This window comes from Notothenia rossii (genome assembly GCF_949606895.1).
Source record: "Notothenia rossii genome assembly, chromosome: 3".
Classification (NCBI taxonomy): Eukaryota; Metazoa; Chordata; class Actinopteri; order Perciformes; family Nototheniidae; genus Notothenia; species Notothenia rossii.
The window spans coordinates 44,792,412-44,818,697 of NC_136901.1; the positions used below are offsets into that span (position 1 = coordinate 44,792,412).

Below are 26,286 nucleotides of genomic sequence, written 5' to 3' on the forward strand. Positions count from 1 at the left end.
GTTTCCTTCACTGCGGCAGCAAAGGGAAGATGGAGGAGACGAGGAGATAGCTGAACATCAGCAGGAGAGGACTCTTTAAAGTAGAGACGCTACATACTGATATACACCTGAACATCACCAGGAGAGGACTCTTTAAAGTAGAGACACTACATACTGATATACACCTGAACATCAGCAGGAGAGGACTCTTTAAAGTAGAGACACTACATACTGATATACACCTGAACATCAGCAGGAGAGGACTCTTTAAAGTAGAGACACTACATACTGATATACACCTGAACATCAGCAGGAGAGGACTCTTTAAAGTAGAGACACTACATACTGATATAAATCTGAACATCAGAAGGAGAGGACTTTTTAAAGTAGAGACACTACATACTGATAAACACCTGAACATCAGCAGGAGAGGACTCTTTAAAGTAGAGACACTACATATTGATATACACCTGAACATCAGCAGGAGAGGACTCTTTAAAGTAGAAACACTACATACTGATAAACACCTGAACATCAGCAGGAGAGGACTCTTTAAAGTAGAGACACTACATACTGATATACACCTGAACATCAGCAGGAGAGGACTCTTTAAAGTAGAGACACTACATACTGATATACACCTGAACATCAGCAGGAGAGGACTCTTTAAAGTAGAGACACTACATACTGATATACACCTGAACATCAGCAGGAGAGGACTCTTTAAAGTAGAGACACTACATACTGATATACACCTGAACATCAGCAGGAGAGGATTCTTTAAAGTAGAGACACTACATACTGATATACACCTGAACATCAGCAGGAGAGGACTCTTTAAAGTAGAGACACTACATACTGATATACACCTGAACATCAGCAGGAGAGGACTCTTTAAAGTAGAGACACTACATACTGATATACACCTGAACATCAGCAGGAGAGGACTCTTTAAAGTAGAGACACTACATACTGATATACACCTGAACATCAGCAGGAGAGGACTCTTTAAAGTAGAGACACTACATACTGATATACACCTGAACATCAGCAGGAGAGGACTCTTTAAAGTAGAGACACTACATACTGATATACACCTGAACATCAGCAGGAGAGGACTCTTTAAAGTAGAAACACTACATACTGATAAACACCTGAACATCAGCAGGAGAGGACTCTTGAAAGTAGAGACACTACATACTGATATACACCTGAACATCAGCAGGAGAGGACTCTTTAAAGTAGAGACACTACATACTGATATACACCTGAACATCAGCAGGAGAGGACTCTTTAAAGTAGAGACACTACATACTGATATACACCTGAACATCAGCAGGAGAGGACTCTTTAAAGTAGAGACACTACATACTGATATACACCTGAACATCAGCAGGAGAGGATTCTTTAAAGTAGAGACACTACATACTGATATACACCTGAACATCAGCAGGAGAGGACTCTTTAAAGTAGAAACACTACATACTGATAAACACCTGAACATCAGCAGGAGAGGACTCTTTAAAGTAGAGACACGAGATACTGATATACACCTGAACATCAGCAGGAGAGGACTCTTTAAAGTAGAGACACTACATACTGATATACACCTGAACATCAGCAGGAGAGGACTCTTTAAAGTAGAAACACTACATACTGATAAACACCTGAACATCAGCAGGAGAGGACTCTTTAAAGTAGAGACACTACATACTGATATACACCTGAACATCAGCAGGAGAGGACTCTTTAAAGTAGAGACACTACATACTGATATACACCTGAACATCAGCAGGAGAGGACTCTTTAAAGTAGAGACACTACATACTGATATACACCTGAACATCAGCAGGAGAGGACTCTTTAAAGTAGAGACACTACATACTGATATACACCTGAACATCAGCAGGAGAGGATTCTTTAAAGTAGAGACACTACATACTGATATACACCTGAACATCAGCAGGAGAGGACTCTTTAAAGTAGAGACACTACATGCTGATATACACCTGAACATCAGCAGGAGAGGACTCTTTAAAGTAGAGACACTACATACTGATATACACCTGAACATCAGCAGGAGAGGACTCTTTAAAGTAGAGACACTACATACTGATATACACCTGAACATCAGCAGGAGAGGACTCTTTAAAGTAGAGACACTACATACTGATATACACCTGAACATCAGCAGGAGAGGACTCTTTAAAGTAGAGACACTACATACTGATATACACCTGAACATCAGCAGGAGAGGACTCTTTAAAGTAGAAACACTACATACTGATAAACACCTGAACATCAGCAGGAGAGGACTCTTTAAAGTAGAGACACTACATACTGATATACACCTGAACATCAGCAGGAGAGGACTCTTTAAAGTAGAGACACTACATACTGATATACACCTGAACATCAGCAGGAGAGGACTCTTTAAAGTAGAGACACTACATACTGATATACACCTGAACATCAGCAGGAGAGGACTCTTTAAAGTAGAGACACTACATACTGATATACACCTGAACATCAGCAGGAGAGGATTCTTTAAAGTAGAGACACTACATACTGATATACACCTGAACATCAGCAGGAGAGGACTCTTTAAAGTAGAAACACTACATACTGATATACACCTGAACATCAGCAGGAGAGGACTCTTTAAAGTAGAGACACGAGATACTGATATACACCTGAACATCAGCAGGAGAGGACTCTTTAAAGTAGAGACACTACATACTGATACACACCTGAACATCAGCAGGAGAGGACTCTTTAAAGTAGAGACACTACATACTGATATACACCTGAACATCAGCAGGAGAGGACTCTTTAAAGTAGAGACACTACATACTGATATACACCTGAACATCAGCAGGAGAGGACTCTTTAAAGTAGAGACACTACATACTGATATACACCTGAACATCAGCAAGAGAGGACTCTTTAAAGTAGAGACACTACATACTGATATACACCTGAACATCAGCAGGAGAGGACTCTTTAAAGTAGAGACACTACATACTGATATACACCTGAACATCAGCAGGAGAGGACTCTTTAAAGTAGAGACACTACATACTGATATACACCTGAACATCAGCAGGAGAGGACTCTTTAAAGTAGAGACACTACATACTGATATACACCTGAACATCAGCAGGAGAGGACTCTTTAAAGTAGAGACACTACATACTGATATACACCTGAACATCAGCAGGAGAGGACTCTTTAAAGTAGAGACACTACATACTGATATACACCTGAACATCAGCAGGAGAGGACTCTTTAAAGTAGAGACACTACATACTGATACACACCTGAACATCAGCAGGAGAGGACTCTTTAAAGTAGAGACACTACATACTGATATACACCTGAACATCAGCAGGAGAGGACTCTTTAAAGTAGAGACACTACATACTGATATACACCTGAACATCAGTAGGAGAGAACTCTTTAAAGTAGAGACACTACATACTGATATACACCTGAACATCAGCAGGAGAGGACTCTTTAAAGTAGAGACACTACATACTGATATACACCTGAACATCAGCAGGAGAGGAATCTTTAAAGTAGAGACACTACATACTGATATACACCTGAGCATCAGCAGGAGAGGACTCTTTAAAGTAGAGACACTACATACTGATATACACCTGAACATCAGCAGGAGAGGACTCTTTAAAGTAGAGACACTACATACTGATATACACCTGAACATCAGCAGGAGAGGACTCTTTAAAGTAGAGACACTACATACTGATATACACCTGAACATCAGCAGGAGAGGACTCTTTAAAGTAGAGATGCTACATACTGATATACACCTGAACATCAGCAGGAGAGGACTCTTTAAAGTAGAGACACTACATACTGATATACACCTGAACATCAGCAGGAGAGGACTCTTTAAAGTAGAGACACTACATACTGATATACACCTGAACATCAGCAGGAGAGGACTCTTTAAAGTAGAGACACTACATACTGATATACACCTGAACATCAGCAGGAGAGGACTCTTTAAAGTAGAGACACTACATACTGATATACACCTGAACATCAGCAGGAGAGGACTCTTTAAAATAGAGACACTACATACTGATATACACCTAAACATCAGCAGGAGAGGACTCTTTAAAGTAGAGACACTACATACTGATATACACCTCAACATCAGCAGGAGAGGACTCTTTAAAGTAGAGACACTACACACTGATATACACCTGAACATCAGCAGGAGAGGACTCTTTAAAGTAGAGACACTACATACTGATATACACCTGAACATCAGCAGGAGAGGACTCTTTAAAGTAGAGACACTACATACTGATATACACCTGAACATCAGCAGGAGAGGACTCTTTAAAGTAGAGACACTACATACTGATATACACCTGAACATCAGCAGGAGAGGACTCTTTGAAGTAGAGACACTACATACTGATATACACCTGAACATCAGCAGGAGAGGACTCTTTGAAGTAGAGACACTACATACTGATATACACCTGAACATCAGCAGGAGAGGACTCTTTAAAGTAGAGACATTACATACTGATATACACCTGAACATCAGCAGGAAAAGACTCTTTAAAGTAGAGACATTACATACTGATATACACCTGAACATCAAGGACTCTTTAATACAGATAATGCATGCATTTAGCCGTTGTTGTTGCTGTTGTTGTTATAGTTGTTGTTGCCTCAGAGTATTTATTTTGCAGAATCAGAAAGTGAAAGTCTTGACATTGTCATACACGACCTAAGAAAGGAGAACAATAGGTTAAAAACAATAACGATAAATGCTCATTAATCTGCAGCTCCTCACTTCCTCTTTACATAACGCTTGCGCTCAATCTCCTCTCGTCTCCATGGCGACAGCATCACGGGCGACGTTGCACGTGCAGGAATGTCATACGTGGAGCAGTGATATATTTAAATGCCTATACATGCATATTAATATGATGTTATATATAATGATATACAGTATTATGCATGTGTGTGTGCAGAGCTGTCCGTGGTGCTGAAACTGGAGAACCTCACAAAATGTCTGCTCGTTATAAATAACTATGTTCACAAATAATAATAACTCCTCCTTAAGATCTGATGTCTCTGCAGAGGGTTTACTTATGAGGTCACATGAGGACTCAAATAATCCACTGTTCAAACACATGACATGTAACGTCAACTTTAACTAAGTATTCGTTTTTATTATAGATACTTCTGCAGATTATTTTCTAAACGAATGATTATTAATCAAAGTGTTATTTTGCTGTAGTTTAGGAAGCATAATAGAGTCTCTTTAACTTAATTTAAATACCAGAAGAAAATCACAAAGTTTTTCCTGTTCACTTTAATGAAGAATGGAGCAGCCTCTAGCGGCCAGGAGAGGAACTGCAGCTGTAACGTGTGTGTGTGTGTGTGTGTGTGTGTGTGTGTGTGTGTGTGTGTGTGTGTGTGAGAGAGTGATTTATAACAGGTGGAGGGAGCAGAAGGTGGCACGGCGCCATGGCAACAGTGTCTCTTACTTCGCCCACACACACTCCACCCAACACACAGACACACACACACACACACACACACACACACACACACACACACACACACACACACGCACACACACACACACACACACACACAGTCAGTTTGTCCTTCATTTTCTGTCATCTGCAGCTTTCTCTTCAAAGTAAAAAAACATGCCACCTTTATTACCCACAATCCACCTCTCCCTCTGACTGTTTAGTGGTGTGTGTTTTGGAGTGAAACAATGATAATAGCTTTAAATACAAAAAAAACCTTTCTGAGAAAACTAACTTTGAATGAAGTCTCCTTAAACTTAGCTAAAGCTTTGAAACGCTCACACTTTATAAAAACAAAACATAAAATAACTATTTCTGTCAAATTGAAGCTAATCTGATAATACATATTTATTTCTCAACTAAAACAGAAAACATCTATGAAAAAAACAGAAAAAAACGGAAAGATATGAAACAAATTAAATATAACTTTAACATATAGAACATGTAAATAAATAAAAACATACCTTTTGATATTAACAAAATATATATGAAAACTAATAACAATAAATGTGTTTTAAAAAACAGCTTAATTAAGAATGTAAATATAAATAAAACCTTTAAACATAAAAAAACGATTTAAAAATAAATAAAGTGTGTGTCGGGACGTCTCTCTCTCCTCTGACACACAGCTGATAACAACAACGCTGACACACACACACACACACACACACACACACACACACACACACACACACACACACACACACACACACACACACACACACACACACACACACTCTCTCTCTCAGACCTTGGACAGTGTGTATATAAGCATCCTCTCTCTCTCTCTCCTCACTTCCTCACCATGTCCTCTCGTCTCGCCTCCTCTCTCTCCCCTCTCCTCCCCTCCTCTCTCATCCTCTTCTTCTTCGTTGGTGCAGCCTTCCTCTTCCTCCTCCTCCTCCTCGTTCGCCCCTCGGCTCCTGGCTCTCTCCCCTCTCTCCCCTCTCTCCCCCTGCTGGGCAGCCTCCCCTGGATGGGAGGAGGTCTCCCCCCCCACCTGCTCTTCACCCAGCTGGGACACAGGTAAGAGGACATCTCAGCGTAAACCCTCAAAGCATTTTCTGTGGCTTTTTTATTTCTTGTCAATTTTTCTTAAATGTTTTCTTTAATTTCTCCGTTTCTCTCTGTATATTTTCCTTAATTTGTGTGTATTTTTCTGTATTCTTTCTGCATGTTGTGTATTTCATTCTGTATCTCTTCTAATACATGTGGGGGAAACTTCTGAAGCAATTGGAGTCAGGACTCAGAGAGACACGAGGAGAGCTGGAGCTCTGATGGAAACACTGACGCTTTAATTGGAGCTTCGGCCGGAGAATTCACGAGACATGTCACGGGCCACGGTCTGAGCGAACGGTTCAGATGCTACAATCAATCTGAAGATCTCTACCCCAGACCCATGTGTTCAGCTAGATCAGAGAGAACAATCAACCTGCTGCATAACAACATAGAACCATAACACCTCTATCCGCTGATCCAACAGGATCATAGAACCATAACACCTCCATCAGCTGATCCAACAGGAACATAGAACCATAACACCTCTATCAGCTGACCCAACAGGAACATAGAACCATAACACCTCTATCAGCTGATCCAACAGGAACATAGAACCATAACACCTCCATCAGCTGACCCAACAGGAACATAGATCCATAACACCTCCATCAGCTGATCCAACAGGAACATAGAACCATAACACCTCTATCAGCTGATCCAACAGGAACATAGATCCATAACACCTCCATCAGCTGATCCAACAGGAACATAGAACCATAACACCTCCATCAGCTGACCCAACAGGAACATAGAACCATAACACCTCTATCAGCTGATCCAACAGGAACATAGAACCATAGCACCTCTATCAGCTGATCCAACAGGAACATAGAACCATAACACCTCTATCAGCTGATCCAACAGGAACATAGAACCATAACACCTCCATCAGCTTATCCAACAGGAACATAGAGCCATAACACCTTTATCAGCTGATCCAACAGGAACATAGAACCATAACACCTCTATCAGCTGATCCAACAGGAACATAGAACCATAACACCTCTATCAGCTGATCCAACAGGAACATAGAACCATACCACCTCTATCAGCTGATCCAACAGGAACATAGAACCATAACACCTCTATCAGCTGATCCAACAGGAACATAGAACCATAACACCTCTATCAGCTGATCCAACAGGAACATAGAACCATAACACCTCCATCAGCTGATCCAACAGGAACATAGAACCATAGCACCTCTATCAGCTGATCCAACAGGAACATAGAACCATAACACCTCTATCAGCTGATCCAACAGGAACATAGAATCATAACACCTCCATCAGCTGATCCAACAGGAACATAGAACCATACCACCTCTATCAGCTGATCCAACAGGAACATAGAACCATAACACCTCTATCAGCTGATCCAACAGGAACATAGAACCATACCACCTCTATCAGCTGATCCAACAGGAACATAGAACCATACCACCTCTATCAGCTGATCCAACAGGAACATAGAACCATAACACCTCTATCAGCTGATCCAACAGGAACATAGAACCATAACACCTATATCAGCTGATCCAACAGGAACATAGAACCATAACACCTCCATCAGCTGATCCAACAGGAACATAGAACCATAACACCTCTATCAGCTGATCCAACAGGAACATAGAACCATAACACCTCTATCAGCTGATCCAACAGGAACATAGAACCATAACACCTCCATCAGCTGATCCAACAGGAACATAGAACCATAACACCTCTATCAGCTGATCCAACAGGAACATAGAACCATACCACCTCTATCAGCTGATCCAACAGGAACATAGAACCATAACACCTCCATCAGCTGATCCAACAGGAACATAGAACCATAACACCTCCATCAGCTGATCCAACAGGAACATAGAACCATAACACCTCTATCAGCTGTTCTATTCTCCTGTTTTATTTAATTTCTTCTTTAATTTATTTTCTGTTTATATATAATTCATGTATATATTGTGTATTATTTCTGTACTTTCTCAAAAAGAATTCTGCATTATTTCAGTGTTTCCTCTGAGCTTTCCTCCTTCTCTCCCTGAGGTACGGCCCTGTGTTCTCGTTGCTCCTCGGCCCTCACCTCTCGGTGGTCTTGAACCGGCACCAGGAGGCCAGAGAGGTCCTGCTGCAGCGCGGGAGGGAGTTCGCCGGGAGGCCCTTCATGGTGAGGGGGGGCTTCATAAGAAGTGCTCAATTTAATTATACAAATATTCTAAGTCTCTTTAAAAAGTCCTAATTTTGTACAAATATCCACATTTTTTCTCAAAAAGGCCATAACTTCTTAAAAAGGTTTACTTTACTAATACTGTCCTAACTTTCAAAGGAAGACCAACATTTTCCCAAATTATTTTATTTTTAAAACATGTCCTTGCTACAGAAAAAATACTGGGGAAAAAAAGGAAAAATAAAGAATAAATACAGAAAAAAGACCCCAGAAATAAAGAACAATATACTGAATAAATGACAGTCAAGACTTTTTTTTATTAAAAAATCTCTATTCCCTCGCAGGTGACCACGGACCTGTTGACCCGGGGGGGGAAAGACATTGCCTTCTCAGACTTCTCTCCTCTCTGGAAGATGCACCGCCGCCTCGTCCACGACTCCTTCACTCTGTTCGGGGAGGGCAGCGGACGCCTGCAGGACATCGGTACAGAACAGCATTAATGCAGGACATACCATAATACTGCAGAATTAAGAATAATGCATGAAAAATAATACGATACTACTCCTGTATATTTAACAAAAAAACCTGTCTTTTATTTGCATTATTGCTGAACAGATGTGAAAATGTTTTGAATTATCTGTGAACACGTGTTAGTGGGTTTTGTATCAAGTGGTAATGACAGGAACATTATCTTCCTTCCAATCTGTTTCACTCGTAACGGTCTCGAGTCTTTTAAGTTTCATTTAAGAATTGTTCCTCTTTGACGGTCAAGGGGACAATTCACTAACAGGATGTGAGACTTTTAATATCAAATCAAATTGACAAAAACAAGTCTGCTGCTCTGGTTCCTTTAAAGATGAATACACCTTAAAGTGTAATCTCTTCCTCCAGCTGGATGTAATAATAATACTTGTTTTTATATATATTTATTATGTGTTTCCTTTAGTCCGGTCCTCGGTGGACGACCTGTGTTTGGAGCTGTTGTCAGGAGGGGGGCGGGGCTTCGACCCGTCGCCCGCGATAACGAGAGCTGTCACTAACGTGGTGTGCACGCTGGTGTTCAGCTCAACGTATTGTCACGGCGACGCCGAGCTGCAGGAAGTGATGCAGTACAACGACGGCATCGTGGAGACCATCGCCGGGGGGGGGCTGCTCGACATCTACCCCTGGATCAAGGTGCCTGAAGTAGACCCTCTCTAAAAATAACTCTAAACTTTAGAAAAAAATCCCTCATAAAATATTTTCATTAAAAAAATGTTTTTCATTTAAAAATGTTTCTTAAATATTTTCATTTAAAAAAATATTTTCATTTAAAAACATATTTTCATTTAAAAATGTTTTTTAAATATTTATATATAATATTATAAAAAATGTCCCAACTTTTTAATGACATTCTAACTTTCATTACTTCAAACACACACATTGTTTCTCAGGTGTTTCCCAACAGGTGTCTCAGGAAACTGAAGGACTGCATCGCCGTCAGAGACCGGCTGCTGTCCCGCAAACTGGAAGAGCACAAGGTGACAGGAACTGATGATACAATTTATAAATAAAATGTTCGGAGTAATGTTGAAATATATTCAATATAGGGTTATTGTTTTCTAAAGGGTATTTAAAGTTTTTTTAAAAATATTTGTATTATTGTTTTTATTATTTTGCATATATTTTTAATATTTTTTTCATAATTTACTTTTATTTATAAAAAATATAAAAATCAGCAGACCCAACAGTCATATGCACTTCATGTCCCTGCAGCTGCTTCCATTTAAACTGATTTTTAAAAATAGTTTTTATCCTTTTAATTTTTATAACTTTTGTATGTACAAACGTGTGCGTATACTGTATCTGCAAATACCTAAATTAAATCCTGTATTGTAATAACTCTCCTGCAGGCGTCCCTGAGTGACGGCCCCCCCCGGGACCTGCTGGATGCCTTGCTGCAGGGTCAGGGGGCGGGGCATCAGGAGGGGGAGGGGCATCAGGAGGGGGGGGGCATCACAGACGATCACGTCCTGATGACGGCGGCCGAGGCGTTTGGGGCCGGTGTGGAAACCACATCCACCACGCTGCTGTGGATCCTGGCCTTCATACTGCACCACCCCCAGGTCAGAGAGTACCAATACTGCAGTAATCTGAACTGTAACTGTGTGTATTCTCAGTGTATGTTCTCAGTGTAGTATGTGTGTATTCTCAGTGTAGTGTGTGTGTATTCTCGGTGTAGTGTGTGTGTATTCTCAGTGTAGTGTGTGTGTATTCTCGGTGTAGTAAAGGTACTTGTGGTGCAGGTGCAGCGCAGGGTACAAGCAGAGCTGGACGAGCAGCTGGGCGAGCGTCCGGTGTGTGTGTCGGACCGAGTTCGGCTGCCGTACCTGGAGTGTGTGATCAATGAGGGCATGAGGATCAGACCGGTCAGTCCAGTGCTGATCCCACACACCGCCATGACGGACAGCAGGTAAATCCTACACCTTAAATCCTACACCTTAAATACTGCACCGTAAATCCTACACCCCAAATAGAATAATCTAAATGTTTCACTTTTTTTCACTTTCTTTCAGACTTTTTAAATGTATTTTTTAAACATTTTACCGCCGCCTGGTTGTCTTTTGAACTTCTTTAACTACAGTCAACTTTTGCATGAGTTTATCAGAAGAACAGCCATTTTTTGTGACCATTTGTCAGGAAATAACTTCCTTGTTCTAACAAGAATGGAAATAGCTATAAGCTGCAGAAAGGTTTAAAACATTCTCTCTCTCGTAGTATTGGAGGTCACCCGGTCCGTCGTGGGACTCGAGTTTTAGTGAACATGTGGGCGATTCACCACGACCCCGAACACTGGGACAAACCGGACCTCTTTAACCCAGGTAAAACACAAAAAATAACTAATCGAAAAAATCCTAATTTAAAAAATGCACCTGAACACACCACCTTCCGCCTTTTCCTCACCTTTCGTTTTCCCGCCTTTCCAGACCGTTTCCTTGACGACCGGGGTCACCGGGTTACGCCCCCCTGCTTCATGCCGTTCGGGGCGGGGCCTCGAGTCTGCGTCGGCGAATCACTGGCCAGGCTGGAGCTGTTCCTCTTCCTGTCGTCTCTGCTCCAGCGAATGAGCTTCAAGCTGCCGGACGGGGCTTCCCCGCCCAACCTGCAGGGGCGACTGGGCGTCGTCCTTCAGCCGCTGCCTTATAAGGTCGTGGTTACTCCCAGGGAGGGGTGGGAGGGCGGGGCTTAGTGAAAGGGGGCGTAGTTTACAATCATAAAATTATAATTTTGCGGTTAAGATCAAATTTGACATGATTTAACATTTAAATGCTGACATGAAAATGTACTTTAAACTATGACTGTGTTAATATGCACACTAATACTCCTTTATTATTCTGATTATAATAAAATATAATTTGTAATAGGTCATGAAAACGGCACATTTTGTTTTATTATAACTCCATTTATTCAAAAAGTAGCATTTTCAGATTAGGACATTATTGGTCGACAATCATTTTCAACATATTTACGGTAAAATTAGAGAAAGTTAGCTTGTTATTTTTTCTACCAAATGTTATCTATTAAGAGTTTAACGGAACGATAGAAAGAGCGAAATGTCTGAAGAGAATCCTCTACTTATAACAATTTTTAAACATTTAATAATTACCAAAAATTAAAACATCTTGCCCAAAAGATAAGCTAATTCTAGGCTAATGCTAAGCTAGTTTAAATGATTCACTTGTAATTTGAAAGAAAATGTAAGTTAGATTTAAGCCATATACATATTATGTTTTTATGATTAACTTCTTTTTTGTTTTTTGAGTGTAACTTCACATTAATAATGTTTTAATAAATAAATAATGATTAATCTCCAGTTTTGTTGTAATTATTAGTACCAGTGAATAAAGACAGACTTTTAGTAGATTTGACAGTTTTTATTCAGTATATCTTCACACACTTTTAGAACAGGCTGGTTTAGTTAGGTCACACACATACATCCACACATACACACTCACTAATAATTTAGTATTTCTAATAATTAGCATTGTTATCATCGTAATATTAAGGGATTTTAAAGACCAGTCTCTCCTCTGCTTCCTTCCACTCCTCCGACGGAAACCTCATGCAAACAGGAAGGACAGCAGACAAGAAAAAACGAGATAAAAACATTATTTAGACGGAGGAACATACGGACGCTTTTAGTAAATTAAATAATTTGTCAAACACCACAGGTGAAGCTAAATCCAATATCCTCGTGGAACAAGTGGAAGTTCTTTAAAGACATTTAATGAGGCCAGAATTGTGTGACTGGGTTCACATTACATCAGGACCAGTTGTGTCTCAAGAAATGTGTAATTAAGCATCAGTTAAAAACGTTCCCAAATGATGATTTATGTAAAAAAAAAAGCTAGTTAGTTTTCCAAAGCTACCGTAAGAGATTGTGGTAAAAATTCCCCAAATAAGTCTTGAACCTTTTATTTTTTTGGATCATTTGGGGACTTTACCAATCTTTAATTAAATGCACTAAATAATTTACCAAACACACAGGAATCTCGTCTTGTCAATGTGAATCCAGTCAGTGTGAAACGATATATCAGAGATTCTTTGTCCACCAACATTTGATGAAAAACTTGCCCCGGTTTGACTCAACAAAAAAGAATAAATAGGAGTTTTCCAAATGCTTTAAACGCCCTAACATCAGCCTCGTTTTCAGGGTAATTTTCCAAGGATCTATCTGTAAGTTACCTCCTATCTCTGTAAGGACATTTGGGTAAAATCCCACATTATTTGGCGGAAATGTCCCTTTTTTCACAAGGCTGATTTTAGAGCGGCAGAGCCTTTGGGAACTCGAGCTACAACAGACAGATTTTGGACCGAACATTTTCCCAGTCATTCAGGTCGAAAGTCCACACCCACGCAGAGCGAGAGCCGCTCCATCTAATGCTAAGTAGTAACAGTGGTCAAGTAGAAATGGCACTCTTTTAACCATGGAGATATATAACCTTATTAGTTCAGGTAAACAAAAAACACCATCAACCACAACATCAATGGCTAGGTATGACCCTTGAGAAAAGGTCCTTTAAGCCTCTACGAACTCTTACGGTCAACAGGCGATTAGTCGGCCTAGACTCAATCGAAGGTGTCGTTTTCGATTCCGATCCGCCATCGTAGGAATCTGCTTGTGCTCTCTTTGACATCCACGTTTGCTCAGAACCATATTTCTGTGAATTCAGCTCCGCAATAGGTTTAAAAAACAAAAGATTGGATTAATGAATCCATCCACGTGTGAATCCAATCTTGTGCACGTTGGTTTCCAATCTGACTACCAAAACACCCAGATTTAGACGTAGAAACTGTGCGCTCTGTTGCTGCCATTTGAAGTCCCCTCGAGTCCTTTTCTATGGCAGGACATTGCTTTTGTCGTAAGGAGGTCCAACATAGCATTGTCTGCAAAGGTAAACCCGTCGTCCTTTTGCAAGAAATGGGTAGTAAAGTCCGGTTGGGATGCAGCATGGAAACAGGGTTTGTGGGTCAGACTTTGAAGGTTTAGGAGAAGAGAAGGTTGAGTTAATGATATCCACCTCCAATATGATTTTCCTGTTTCTTTGAACACTTCAGGTTTCGGTACACTCAGTCTCTCATTAGCTAAAGGTCAGACTTTACTCTCTGGTGACTCTTCCGACACAGTCTGACGTCTGGTTTGGACCAACACACATTTGGTAAACTTGAAACTGAAACAGCTTACATTAATGGCTGTAAGAAGTGCACTTTGTGGCAGCAGATGTAAGGAAAGGTGACGTGAAATGGGTAAAAACAGAACATTTTCGCACTCCATTTAACTTGTAGGGGTATTTTTAGTCTTAAAGATTTGAGAATACTTCCTGCTATAACAATGCAGTTTTCCTCATCTTGTTTTCCTGCCTTTTTTTGTTGTACATTTATATTAACTTTTTAACCAAAATGTACAACCAACTGTCAGTGTATTATCATCACATTCATTTTGACTCCTACCACTTATAGAGCTTAACAAATGTGTGTTGGCATTCCTCCGTGAAGTGTGTTGGAAATGACTTACAATCATTGCACTGCTGTTGGGTGAAAGTCTCACATTTTGTTGAAAACTTTCATTTCTAGATGCATTTTTAGTTCTTCCAGAGCGGTTTGGAAACAGTGAGTTATATTTAAAGTTAAAGTCCACTTATATCTGGGGTAAGTTTTTACCAAAACTTGTCAATACATTGCTTTAGCTTCTTTCTTTTTTTTAGGGGGCGTCATTTATATACAGACTCTTGCTGATGAAAAATATTGCTCTTCACTAATTGGACCAGCATGTACAACAAAAATGTTTTTTCTATCATTGACAAAATATACTCTACCTTTATGTCTTTCTGTCACAAAATATTGATATCCACACGTCCATAAGTCCTTAAAATAAATTATATATTCTCCAGTTCTTTAACACGATTCAGATTACTGTCATTTTGGGTCCTAAAATAGCTTGACTTTGTTGATTCCTCCATCAGAATAGAGGGTTCTGAATGATAAAAAGGAAGATGGCTATGGATGCGGAAAGGGAATATTTTAGAGATAAGACTCTAGATTGTTTGCTTTCTACAACGTTTTGTTGTATCCGTCCTCAAATTCAGAGACAAAGACGATAGCGATGACGTACTCACATCCCTTTTGTTTGGGGCTTTGTTTCTGTCTAAAAGTGTCTATTGTTCGTTCCTATTTATGCAAAAAGCTTTTGTCCACTGACGCACAGGAAAAAACCTAGAAATCTTCCATACAGGATCAAGTTGTCATGAAAACGTCAAATCCGAGAAACTGTTTCCCTCATTTCCCTTCCCTTGACTGACTTGTACATCAAAAGTAAGCTTTCTGATGAATCAGTCGTCCCTCTGTCAGTCAGAGTGAATCATCCTCCCACATTAGTCGGTTTTCGTGTCCAAAGCGGACAGTTTGACTTGTTTCAAAACCAGACGTCATCGCCCCAGACAAGCCAGGTGTCTACTGCTAGACTATTTTAAGTTTTAATCGTTGGCGACAAACGCAAGAAAGAAAACGTCATTTCTGGGGAACATGTCTCATTTGGACAGACGTAGATAAGGGGAATGATGTTTACATCTAGCAAGCGTCATCGGACCACGCAAGTATAATATTAGAAATGGTTGTTAGGGTAAAATACTATGGGTGGACAGATTGGGTTATCTCCAATAAAATTGCACCTAGGGTAATTTTGAATTTCAGAAGAATTGCTATCTTTCATTTGTAAATATGACTTAGATTTTGGCCTAACCTTGACCCCAGTATGTCATGAATGCTGTAGTGCAGTATTTGTAAAATGTTATCAACCCTGGATGCAATTTAAGAAAATGCCTCTCCATGCAGAAACCTCCAAACCACATCGGACTAAAACCTTCCCTCGTGAGCATCCTGTTGAATCTCCTCCTAAAGTCCGACACCTTTTGCTGATGCCGAACAAACATCATATGACGTAACCGCAATCACAATCATCAATCAGGACAATCTCAAATAACAGTTCTAAGGGGTGAAGGCCATCATTAACTTCAACCCTTGCCTGGATGATGAATGGTTTGTTCCGCCCACTTCCTGTCAATCACACGGACTCCACGACAATGACGACTTCAGAGGCGCCTTCCTCAGATATTGGAGTATCGGTGGAGGTGCACAGTACAAGTCCTTCCCCTGTGCTGATCTGACCTCGTGCCGGACAGTCCACACTGTCATGAAGATCACCATTTCCTCCTCCTTTTTTATCCCTTTCTCCACCTCCTTCTCGAATCCCATCCTCCTTTTTTTCCTCCTCTTCCTCATCCTCATCCTCCACCCGACACCTACACACCTCGATGCCAGAGTCACCGGTAAGTCGCCGGTGTCTATACTGGCTTTCATCCGCTCCCATGTCCTCATCCTCCTCATCGTCGTTGTCCTCGGTTTCCTGGTCGTCCTCCCCGTCCTCCCAGTTTGGAGGTCCCGGTTCAAAGATATCCACACAGGGGGAAAATAAGGTCTGTTTCGGCGGAGACTGGGTAGCACGAGGCGAGGGGGAAAGAGAGGAGGCGTGGCCAGAAGAAGATCCACTTTTGTTGGACTGGTGCATTGCAGTGAGGGGGTCCAGGAGTAAAGCTGGGGCCGGGAGAAAAGTTGAAGACAAGGAAAGGGGTGAGGATGGGGAGAGGGCTACAGGTGTACAAGATGATTCTATAGTTATTGCTGGGCAAGAGGAAGGGGAGGATGCAGGTGTCGTCAACGTAAGCACTGGAGCAGGAACCGATATTGGACTTGTTCTAGAACCAACACTTGTACAAGATCCAGAACTAAATCCAGCCTGGATATTTGATGGCAACGGACCGATAAGGTCTTGTTCTGTCGACTGAGCCGTTACATCGGCGGATTCTGGGGCTGGATCTTGACAAGAAACCAGAATAGCAACAGAACCGTGGTTTGGGTTCTTGTCTGAGGTCGGGTTAGGAGGAACCAAGGCTAGACGTGACCCAGGTGATCCAGGTGACCCAGGTGACGGTTCTTGTATCTGTAAATGTGCTAATTTAGGTGCCTCTGTAGGAGGGAGAAGGTTTTGGGGTACTGGTTTTAGAATAGGGTTGGATTCACAGTCTGGAGCTATGTTGATTTTAGGTCGTAGATTTGGATTTGCGGTATGGATTAAAGGCAAAGAGTCTGGAGTTTTGGGAAGGCTTGTGGGCATTGGGTCTGGAAAGGCGTTTAGGTTTTTGGGTACTGGTTCTGGAGCTTGGGTAAGGTTTGAAGTCGCTGGGATTGGCACAAGGCTAGGATTTAGGTCTGGATTTGGAGATTTAGTTGCGTCTTTTATCAAGGTCAAAGTCATTTCAACATCTGATGCTGGTACTGAGGTTGGGCTACTGGGAACGTTGGCTGTATCAAAAGTTCTTGTTAGATCCGGGGTGTGGTTCGCAAGGGTAAGGTTTGCAGGTACTGGTTTTAGGATAGGGTTAGATTCACATTCTTGGACTATGGTGGTTTTAGGTTGTAGGTTTGAAACTAGGTTAAGGTTTGAAGTTGAAGGGTCTGGAGTTTGGGGAAGGCTTATGGGTAATGGTTCTGTAAAGGGGCTTAGGTTTGTGGGAACTGGTTCTGGAGCTTGGGTTGAAGGTACTCTGGCTTGGGGAAGGTTTGAAGGTGCTGGGATTGGCACAAGGCTAGGATTTGGGTCCTGGCTTGGGAGATTAGACGCTTCACTTATCAAGGCCAAAGTCATTCCAACATCTGATCCTGGTGCTGAGGTTGGGCTACTGGGAATGTTGGCTGTATCAAAAGTTCTTGTTGGATCAGGGTTGTGGTCAGAAGTGCTAGCTGTTGGGGTAGAAGGGCCCGACAATGAGGTGGTTTTTGGGGTAAGGATATTTTCATCAGTTTGACCATCAATGCTTATTATTTGGACTTCACTTGGACTAGGGAAAGTATTACTGGTGCTGAGTGTCGGGGTACATGGGGCTAGGTCAAGCTGTTGCATGATGGAAGATGTAGCTCCAACAGGAATAACCACCTCTAAGCAGGGGGAGGTCAGAGGGGAGGCCGCCATGGTAACAACCGCCACCGTAACATCCTGGTTGGGAATCGATGAGTCAACAACAGATTCCCGTTCTCCGGAAGCGTCTTCATCTCCGATCTCAACGGCCACGGAGCCCAACATCCTCTCAGAAACCAGAATTCGTGTCTCGTTGATCTCCAAACGAGATGCTGCGGCTGTGATGGTCTCCATGGTGACGTCGAGCGTTAGGGGCGGGGCTTCACTGGGCGTCGTGGCGTGACTGGTGTCGGTTTCATACGTGACAGCCGCCGATAAAGAGGAGCTACATGGAGAGGACGGGCAGCAGGAGTCGCAGGAACAACTGGAGCTGAAGGGAAGATATACATTTATTATTCATTGAGATTTATGAAATGATGAGGTAGCAATAGCTTCTGTCGTGTAATAATAATGTAGATATCTCAAGAAATGGACTGGAGAGAGGAGCGTATGATTGAGTGTTTTCATTGTAGAAAAAGGCATCCGATATCTAATACAACCTTTTTATATAGTCACATATATTGCACCTTGCTGACTCTGTATGTCTCTCAATTTGTTTATTTATGTCATATATTCGTCCTCTTATGCTCCCTGCAGTCGGGTCATCTTGCTCTGTTGTCTGGTTTACTAAAACACTATGCAAGTGAGCGTGAAAAACCCAATATCAGGTTTCCAATTTGATGGGAAAATGTCCCCAACAACAACAACAACAATGTAAGTTATAACATTGTCTAAGTTATCGTTAGTGTCGGGGAATCATTTGCTTAGCTATTTAAACCTTTGACACAGTTCATCGTTTCCTCCTTTCTCTTTTCCCACGGCATGGGTCTACGGCCTTGGGTTTTGCTGCTATCTCTCTGAAGGCCGCTACACACCAACCTGAGACCAAAGAACGCGTACCGAAGGCGTCCCGACTTTTACGTTCCGCTACGTCGCCTGCGTCGGCCACCTACGAACACACCGCAAAGACTTCAGTCAACGAGTGGCATTAACTGTCCTTACCGGCAGGCAGCGGTAGTGTGTATTCGTCATTCGTTGAATCGGCCGCGGGAGGTGTGAAAATGTGCCGTAAAGCAACGACGGTGCGGGACACACCAACCTGAGTAGGGCGCCGCGAATGCCCGACTGCTACTGACGGCCTCTGACTCCCAAAATCGGGTAGGTGTGTCAGGGCCTTTAAGGAGGAAGAGCTTGGGATCATTGTTGTTGTTTATGACCGAGCACAAGCTGCCATAAGGTAGTTCATTGTTCAGCAACGTAGGTTCCCTGGCGCACATTATTTTCTATGGACGACAGCTCTAGTTAGATTCAGGGCTCATATTTGTTTAGTCTCGCTGATGAGGAATGTTAATTATTACACTCCAAACTAGTTAAAAGCTAGAACTGCAGACGAGATCTTCAGAATTGGTTAGGAAGTAGCAGTGTCACCTCGTGGCGGCAGAACATGTCTTGTCAAATTCTCCGGCGGTATCTCTTTAATAAACTATCAGTGTGTGCCATCAAAGTTCCTGCTCTCCCTGTGTCTCTCTGAGTCTCGGCTCCATTGCTTCAGAAGTTTCCATCACAGTTAGCATCGTTGTTACCTGTTGTCTGAGCTGAGGGAGGAGGGTCCGTCGCTGAGCGGGCGATGAAGGAGTGGGTCGTGTTGTGTGAGCAGATGGGGGTCGCTGGTTCTGGGGGTTGAGGGTAACGAGGGGTGGTGAACACCGAGCTGTATGGAGGGGGAGGAGTGGAGGGTTGAGCTGCAACCTCCTCGTAGGACGGCAGCTTCAGAGACGCCAAGAAACCTGGAACAAGTGGAGTACAAATACTTTGTTACTGTACTTAAGTACATGTTTCTGGTATCAGTACATTACTTCACTACTTATTTTTCTGACAACTTTTTACTTTTACTTCTTACATGTTGAACACAAATACCTGTACTTTTTACTTCTTACATGTTGAACCCAAATACCTGTACTTTCTACTTCTCACATGTTGAACCCAAATACCTGTACTTTCTACTTCTTACATGTTGAACTCAAATACCTGTACTTTCTACTTCTTACATGTTGAACCCAAATACCTGTACTTTCTACTTCTCACATGTTGAACACAAATACCTGTACTTTCTACTTCTTACATGTTGAACACAAATACCTGTACTTTCTACTTCTTACATGTTGAACTCAAATACCTGTACTTTCTACTTCTTACATGTTGAACCCAAATACCTGTACTTTCTACTTCTCTCATTTTCCAAACAGGCTGGTTCCTTTAGTCTGAATGTGTGTTTGGTGGCGTGATCATTATTATTTAGAGTCATTGCGTGCCTATTGATTTGAACACGATCCGTGTATCCATCATTTCCTGGTCTTCTCTAAAGAAGAGGGACCAATGAAAACGTTGTCATGTTGCCGTTGGTCACCATGGAAACATTCATTAGCTAACAATGACATTATTGTTCTATATAAAGGGAGGTCAGGTACTCTTTAAAACAGGTACTTTTTACTGAAGTACATTTCAAAGTTCTTTACTTTGACTTGAGTAAAGAAGTTTAGTCAGTACTTCTACTTTCACCAGAGTATTTTTAAACACGAGTATCTGTACTTCTACTTGAGTGAAGGATGTGTGTACTTTTACTTGAGTAAAGGATGTGTGTACTTCTACCATCTCTGGAACCAAGATAAGATTAGACTCCTTTATTGTCATTGCACAGAGTACAGCGAAATTCCAAGCATTCCCGATGGTGCAATCACATGTAACAGATCGTATAAGTATCAAGATGGGTACAAGTTAGAGTTTGAAATGTATCTATCAGCAAGGACCGATACAGGAAAACATTCCTGCCGACTGCAATAACTCTGTATAACAAATCTCCTCTGGCTGGAAGAGCACTCTCTGCTCCAACTGGACTTTTACATTTATATTCAATCTAATATTTAATAATCCATTCCTTGCACAATTAATGTATTTATAATATCCTGCCTTATATTTTGTTATTGTAAATTAGTATTTCCACATGTATATTTTTTACTTTTTTAAATGCTATTTTATTTCTATTTGAGATGTTTACATTTTGAATTGTTTATTTCTAGTCTTTTAATTTCTCTCATGCACAATGCCTTGTCTTTTTATGTTGCTGCAACGCAAACATTTCCCAAATAGGGATCGATCGAAGTACTTTTGATCTTATCTATTCGGCCATAAGACGGTTAAACACCTGAACTTTTCAAAAGAACATCCATCTGTTTGCAACTTACAAATTATTTATCTAATATATTATATCCCAATTACTGCACTATTTATATTCAATTGTATTTACTTGCAGTTGATCTGTTTTATTGTGTTGCTCTGTTGATTTTTAAAATTTAAATCTGCGATAACTTCTCTGTGTTTTTAGGCCACTAAAGTCATCACAGGTTGACAGGGTCTTACTGAGGTCCAGCATGGAGGATGGGTATGAGTTGGCTCCATGATACGCCAGCAGGCTGATCTCTCGCTGTCTCTGCTGCTGCTGGACTCTCTGTTTGGCTCTTCGGTGTCGATACGCACAGCAGCAGCTGAACAGGATGAGGACCGTCCACAGCAGCCAGAACCCTGAACACAAACATACTAACGTACTGAGTATAAGGAATACAAGTACTGTGAAAGTAAGTGAACATTTATGAAGATCGCGATCAAACACTGATACAAGAATAAGGAATAATAATAATGCCGATTATCATAATAATAGTAATAACTATCTCTAAATATAGAAACGAGCTATTCTTTCATATATATGTTTTGTATTATTGTTTCACATCCTTTACTTTATCTGATGTGTATTTATTGTGTTTCATTTCAATCTGTGAGGTTTCCCTGAATGTTAGATGTTGAGGGAGGGGAGTGTTTCCAATGTGTTAATGTATGTATGTGTGACTGTATGTTCTTTCTATGTTAAAAAAAACCCAATAAATATAATGTTAACAAATAAAACTTACTCAGGAAAAACTCAACATTTTGTTAAATATTGTTTTATATTTAAAAGCAAAAGCAGCAAATCTGTCAAAACATTTAAGAAGCTGGAACTGTTAAATATTTTTGAACAAAACAGTTATTAGCAAAAATGTTTATATTATTATCTGTTAACCCACTCATGGTTTCAGTTACTTAAGTATAATGCTGGATGGTTCAATCAATACCAAATAAGGTAAAGTACCTCAAATGTGTACTTAAGTACAGTACTTGAATACATTTACTTTCATCGCTGCAAATGAAACATTAGCCACCTTTAGCTTAGCGGTGGTGACGTGAAGTCATGTGACCGTGCTGTAGTTCCTTTATAGCCCAACATTAGCCTCCTTTAGCTTAGCGGTGGTGACGTGAAGTCATGTGAACGTGCTGTAGTTCCTTTATAGCCCAACATTAGATTTTTACTTTAATGTAGTTCCTTTACTTTACTTGAAACACAGTAAAACCCACTTACACCAGAGTTCGTAGTAGTAGGTGCAGCATCCGGTCTCCCCGCAGCAGTGTCCCGTCTCACACAGGTAGCCTCCGTTAGCGTTAGCTCCGGGGCAGTACCGCGGTCTCCCCAGCAGGGGCAGGCTGCCACTAGAGTGGTACTCCATCGCACCCCCGCTCTGCCCGGAGCTAGCCCCGCGCCACCGCTGCACGCTCACCACTAGCCGCTAACAAGCCGTTAGCTTGCCAAACACTTCACTGTGGTCCAAGTCCCAACTACATTTTCCTTTCAAAATCTGAATTTGTTTTCTGAAGAGTGTTTGGTTTGGAACTGCTGCACTAGCTGTTATCTGATAACTGCAAGTAGCTTAATAATTAAGATAATCTACATTTTTAAGAGCCTTCTTTTAGAGATGTTCACAGTGAAGGAGCTGCTACCCTGCCAGTTTTGTCAGATTTCAGACAACAAACATGAAGGGATGTAGAACCCCCTGCAAGCTAACAAGCTAAGCTAGTCTTTCCAGGCTCATTAGCATCAAAATGCTTCAATTTAAAGACTTTAAAGCTGCTGTAATCCACTTTAGAGGTCACCTCTCTGACTAAAACCCCTCTGATGTTTCACAGGTAGAAGTGCTGACTACTGCAACTAAATACTACAAGAACTGCAGCTGTAGTTTCTGAGCGAGACGGGATGACGGTTAACGAGGTCCTGCATCGGAGAGAGAGAGAAAAGACAATAGTTTATTGACAGACAACAAGACAGCACGTCACACACACACTACTACAGGCCTGTTTGATATTCACCCCTGCAGAACTCAAACCACAACCCGACACAAAGCTGCCTCTCTATCCACAACACACACGCACACGCTTGTTTTTGTGTACTTCTAAGAACTGTTAACGACAGTGTGCAATCCAAGACCCTGACTTAAAGAGGGTCAAAAACAAATTCAAGTCCGACATAAAAAAACAAAACTTCCCTGTCCTTGTGCCCCCCTGAAGATCCTGTCAGAAACAGAGATCTTTTTTCTGGAATTCTTTAATTTATATTTATTATTTGCATTTGAATTGCACACAGCTGTTTGTCAGGAAAAAGGTTTGAAATATTTTTTGAAATGTAAAGAAATATTCAAAGATTGGCATCATCTGCATCCACATAGAGAGAATTACTCAACAAATAAATAACTCAAATACTTTGTTATGTTGGCTTTTTGCCAAATTCACCATTAAATCAGTGCAGTTCTTTAAATACAAATAATTACCCGTTTAAAAAACATGTTATTTTTAAAGCCAGTATTGACAAGTAAGGGAAACCCTGAACATTAAACCAACAAGAGGAACGACCCTCACTTTGCAGAGATGTCCTTAATCCCAAGGCTTTACTCACACACACACACACACACACACACACACACACACCACACACACACACACACACACACACACACACACACACACACACACACACACACACACACACACACACACACACACACACACACACACACACACACACACACACACACACACACACACACTAACAAACACACACACTGCAGGAAACGTAGGTGGTCTGTAAAGAGGTCCAGCACACACACTGGGGAAACACTATAAAGGACAGTGTGAGGGTCAGTAAACACAACACACACTTAAATATATAACACTGATACTCAAATATACATATAATAGAAATAACGGTACCTACAATATTCCTATTATACCCCTTGCATCTAAGTAGCTTATATGTAATAAATCGTTTTGATTTTAGGCTAAAATGACCAGGATTTCCTAACTGAAAAACCCTTCACAACGTATTATTTGATTTGTTTATCAACTATTATCTGAATGCACAGCACGTGGTGTCGTTGATCCAATTTAAGAAAATATATCTCGTAAATTAGTGACATTAATTCATAATATTTTGAGATTTTTTGAGCAAATGTTTGGTTTTTATTTTACGAAATTAGTTTGCGAATTTTCCACTTTAATCTCTGAAGATATTTCCCTATTTCATTCTCGCTAATTAAGTTCCTAATCTTGGAGAATTTGTTTTTCATTTGAAAATGTGTTATTTCAACCTCAAAGAATATCCAAAAGTGAGTGTCTAAAACAGGCAAGAATTTGCCACTTTTCAGATAATATCAGAGTTTATTTTCGTTAAATGACGGCTTTAATAACGTTGGATTTTCCTTTTTTTACTCTCAAAGTAATCAACTCATAATCTTGAGGGAATGTGTTTTATTTCTGTAAATATCCAGACTTTTTCTTGTAAATTATGGCTTTAATACAGAGAAATGTCAGGTTTTTTTCTTGCAAATGTATTATTTTGTCATCTCAGACCATATTTTATTTTATGTTGAATTTGTTCATATTTTTGCTCTTATTTCGTGCAAATTTCAAATCGTTTTTTAAAATAAATTATGACTTTAATACCAAAATATATCAGATTGTGTTTGTCGATGGTATGTGTAATATTTTGTCATCTCAGATATAAATACATACATATAGAATATTTTTTAAATGTTTTTTATCGTTGATTTCCCATTTAAGTAAACAAGAATATCCCTTTAATCCAGATGAATTATAGATTTTATATCTGAAAATAATTCAATAAAATCACAACTGCACTCTATGTAGTTTTTTCTCATGATATTACAGTGTGGCTCCAATTCTACTTCATTTGTTAACTCTCCATTGGCCCTAAAACGCCATCACAGCAGTCAGATACACCAGTGGTATTTAATTATAGTAGGAAGTACGGTGCAATCCTAATAAGGACTGTTGTTGAATCCGGGCCCTAGCCCCCCTCAAACCCCCCAAAATACACGCTTCTGATAACAAAAAAACACATATATGTACACTGCACATGTATAATAACACACATTATGATACAAATACACACATTGCAGCACCCTAGATATAGTATATATTAACAGTGTGTACATGCACAACCTGCACACCGACCCTCCGGTGAAATCCCACCCCCTTTTTGGAACCGATAATAAACAAAAACAACGCACCGCTGCACCGGGGTGTTGCGCGTCTGTGTGCCGGGCTGCGGTGCTCGGTGCTCGGCCTGGTGAGGGAGCAGGGGTCGGTGTTCAGTGCTCGGTGCTCGGCCTCCTCTCTCTCTCCTCTCGGTTCTCCTCTCTCTCTTTCTCTCTTTCTCCCTCCTCTCCCTCCGCCAGCCGCCATCAGCTCCAGCGGCTCGTGAAGCAAGCAAAGCCGCAGCACTCATTTCCGCCCTGGTGAGAGGGGGGGAATTCAAAATAAAAGCAGGATCGATGTGAAAGATGGGTGCTATTTCCCCCATAAAAAACCTTCGATTTAGTTATGTGTAATACATATGTTTGCAAAACCCAGCAAAATGTACTTTAATAATCTGAACAATGAAATAGACCAGACGTGAATCTAAAATTATATAAAATACAGCATAGGTTCGTTTTTATACAATGCATACAACCGATATATAAATATAGAAAAAAAAATAATTAGCAGATTGCAAAGCTTTTATTT

At 40.8% G+C, this 26,286-nt stretch overlaps 2 protein-coding genes across 4 annotated transcripts; one reads left to right on the forward strand and one right to left on the reverse strand.

Annotated features, from left to right (window-relative positions):
- cyp17a2 (cytochrome P450, family 17, subfamily A, polypeptide 2) lies at positions 1–21,850 on the forward strand. Of its 3 annotated transcripts, none has more exons than XM_079670231.1 (10): positions 1–80; positions 6,449–6,593; positions 8,675–8,795; positions 9,140–9,278; positions 9,742–9,971; positions 10,229–10,315; positions 10,688–10,900; positions 11,081–11,247; positions 11,553–11,656; positions 11,762–13,237. In XM_079670231.1, exons 2-10 carry the CDS (start codon positions 6,544–6,546, stop codon positions 12,022–12,024), a joined length of 1,374 nt encoding a protein of 457 aa, XP_079526357.1. In that variant the 5' UTR covers positions 1–80; positions 6,449–6,543; the 3' UTR covers positions 12,025–13,237. The 3 variants fall into 3 exon arrangements, with proteins under 3 accessions (XP_079526357.1, XP_079526356.1, XP_079526355.1); XM_079670230.1 differs by lacking the exon at positions 1–80 and adding an exon at positions 21,728–21,850 and having other exon boundaries at positions 3,944–6,593; positions 11,762–11,982; XM_079670229.1 differs by lacking the exon at positions 1–80 and having other exon boundaries at positions 3,945–6,593.
- On the reverse strand, positions 12,653–26,002 carry LOC307032334 (uncharacterized protein). Its single transcript, XM_079670221.1, has 5 exons — positions 25,791–26,002; positions 22,793–23,479; positions 21,763–21,924; positions 19,929–20,132; positions 12,653–18,676 (listed from the first exon to the last, which is right to left on the reverse strand). The coding sequence occupies exons 2-5, from the start codon at positions 22,819–22,821 to the stop codon at positions 16,396–16,398; spliced, it is 2,676 nt and encodes an 891-aa protein (XP_079526347.1). The 5' UTR covers positions 22,822–23,479; positions 25,791–26,002; the 3' UTR covers positions 12,653–16,395.
- Positions 26,003–26,286: the final 284 nt, after the last annotated feature.

What these genes read in the sequence shown, in the direction of transcription:
- cyp17a2 (XM_079670229.1), top strand. Translation starts at nt 6,373, where the DNA reads ATGTCCTCTCGTCTCGCCTCCTCTCTCTCCCCTCTCCTCCCCTCCTCT. An exon ending in TCGCCGGGAGGCCCTTCATG is followed by an intron (nt 8,796 to 9,139) that starts GTGAGGGGGGGC and finishes ATTCCCTCGCAG; the next exon opens with GTGACCACGGACCTGTTGAC. An exon ending in TCATACTGCACCACCCCCAG is followed by an intron (nt 10,901 to 11,080) that starts GTCAGAGAGTAC and finishes CTTGTGGTGCAG; the next exon opens with GTGCAGCGCAGGGTACAAGC.
- LOC307032334 (XM_079670221.1), bottom strand. Translation starts at nt 22,821, where the DNA reads ATGCTGCACCTACTACTACGAACTCTGGT. An exon ending in CTACTACTACGAACTCTGGT is followed by an intron (nt 21,925 to 22,792) that starts GTAAGTGGGTTT and finishes GTTTGTGTTCAG; the next exon opens with GGTTCTGGCTGCTGTGGACG. An exon ending in ATCCTCCATGCTGGACCTCA is followed by an intron (nt 20,133 to 21,762) that starts GTAAGACCCTGT and finishes CACTTGTTCCAG; the next exon opens with GTTTCTTGGCGTCTCTGAAG.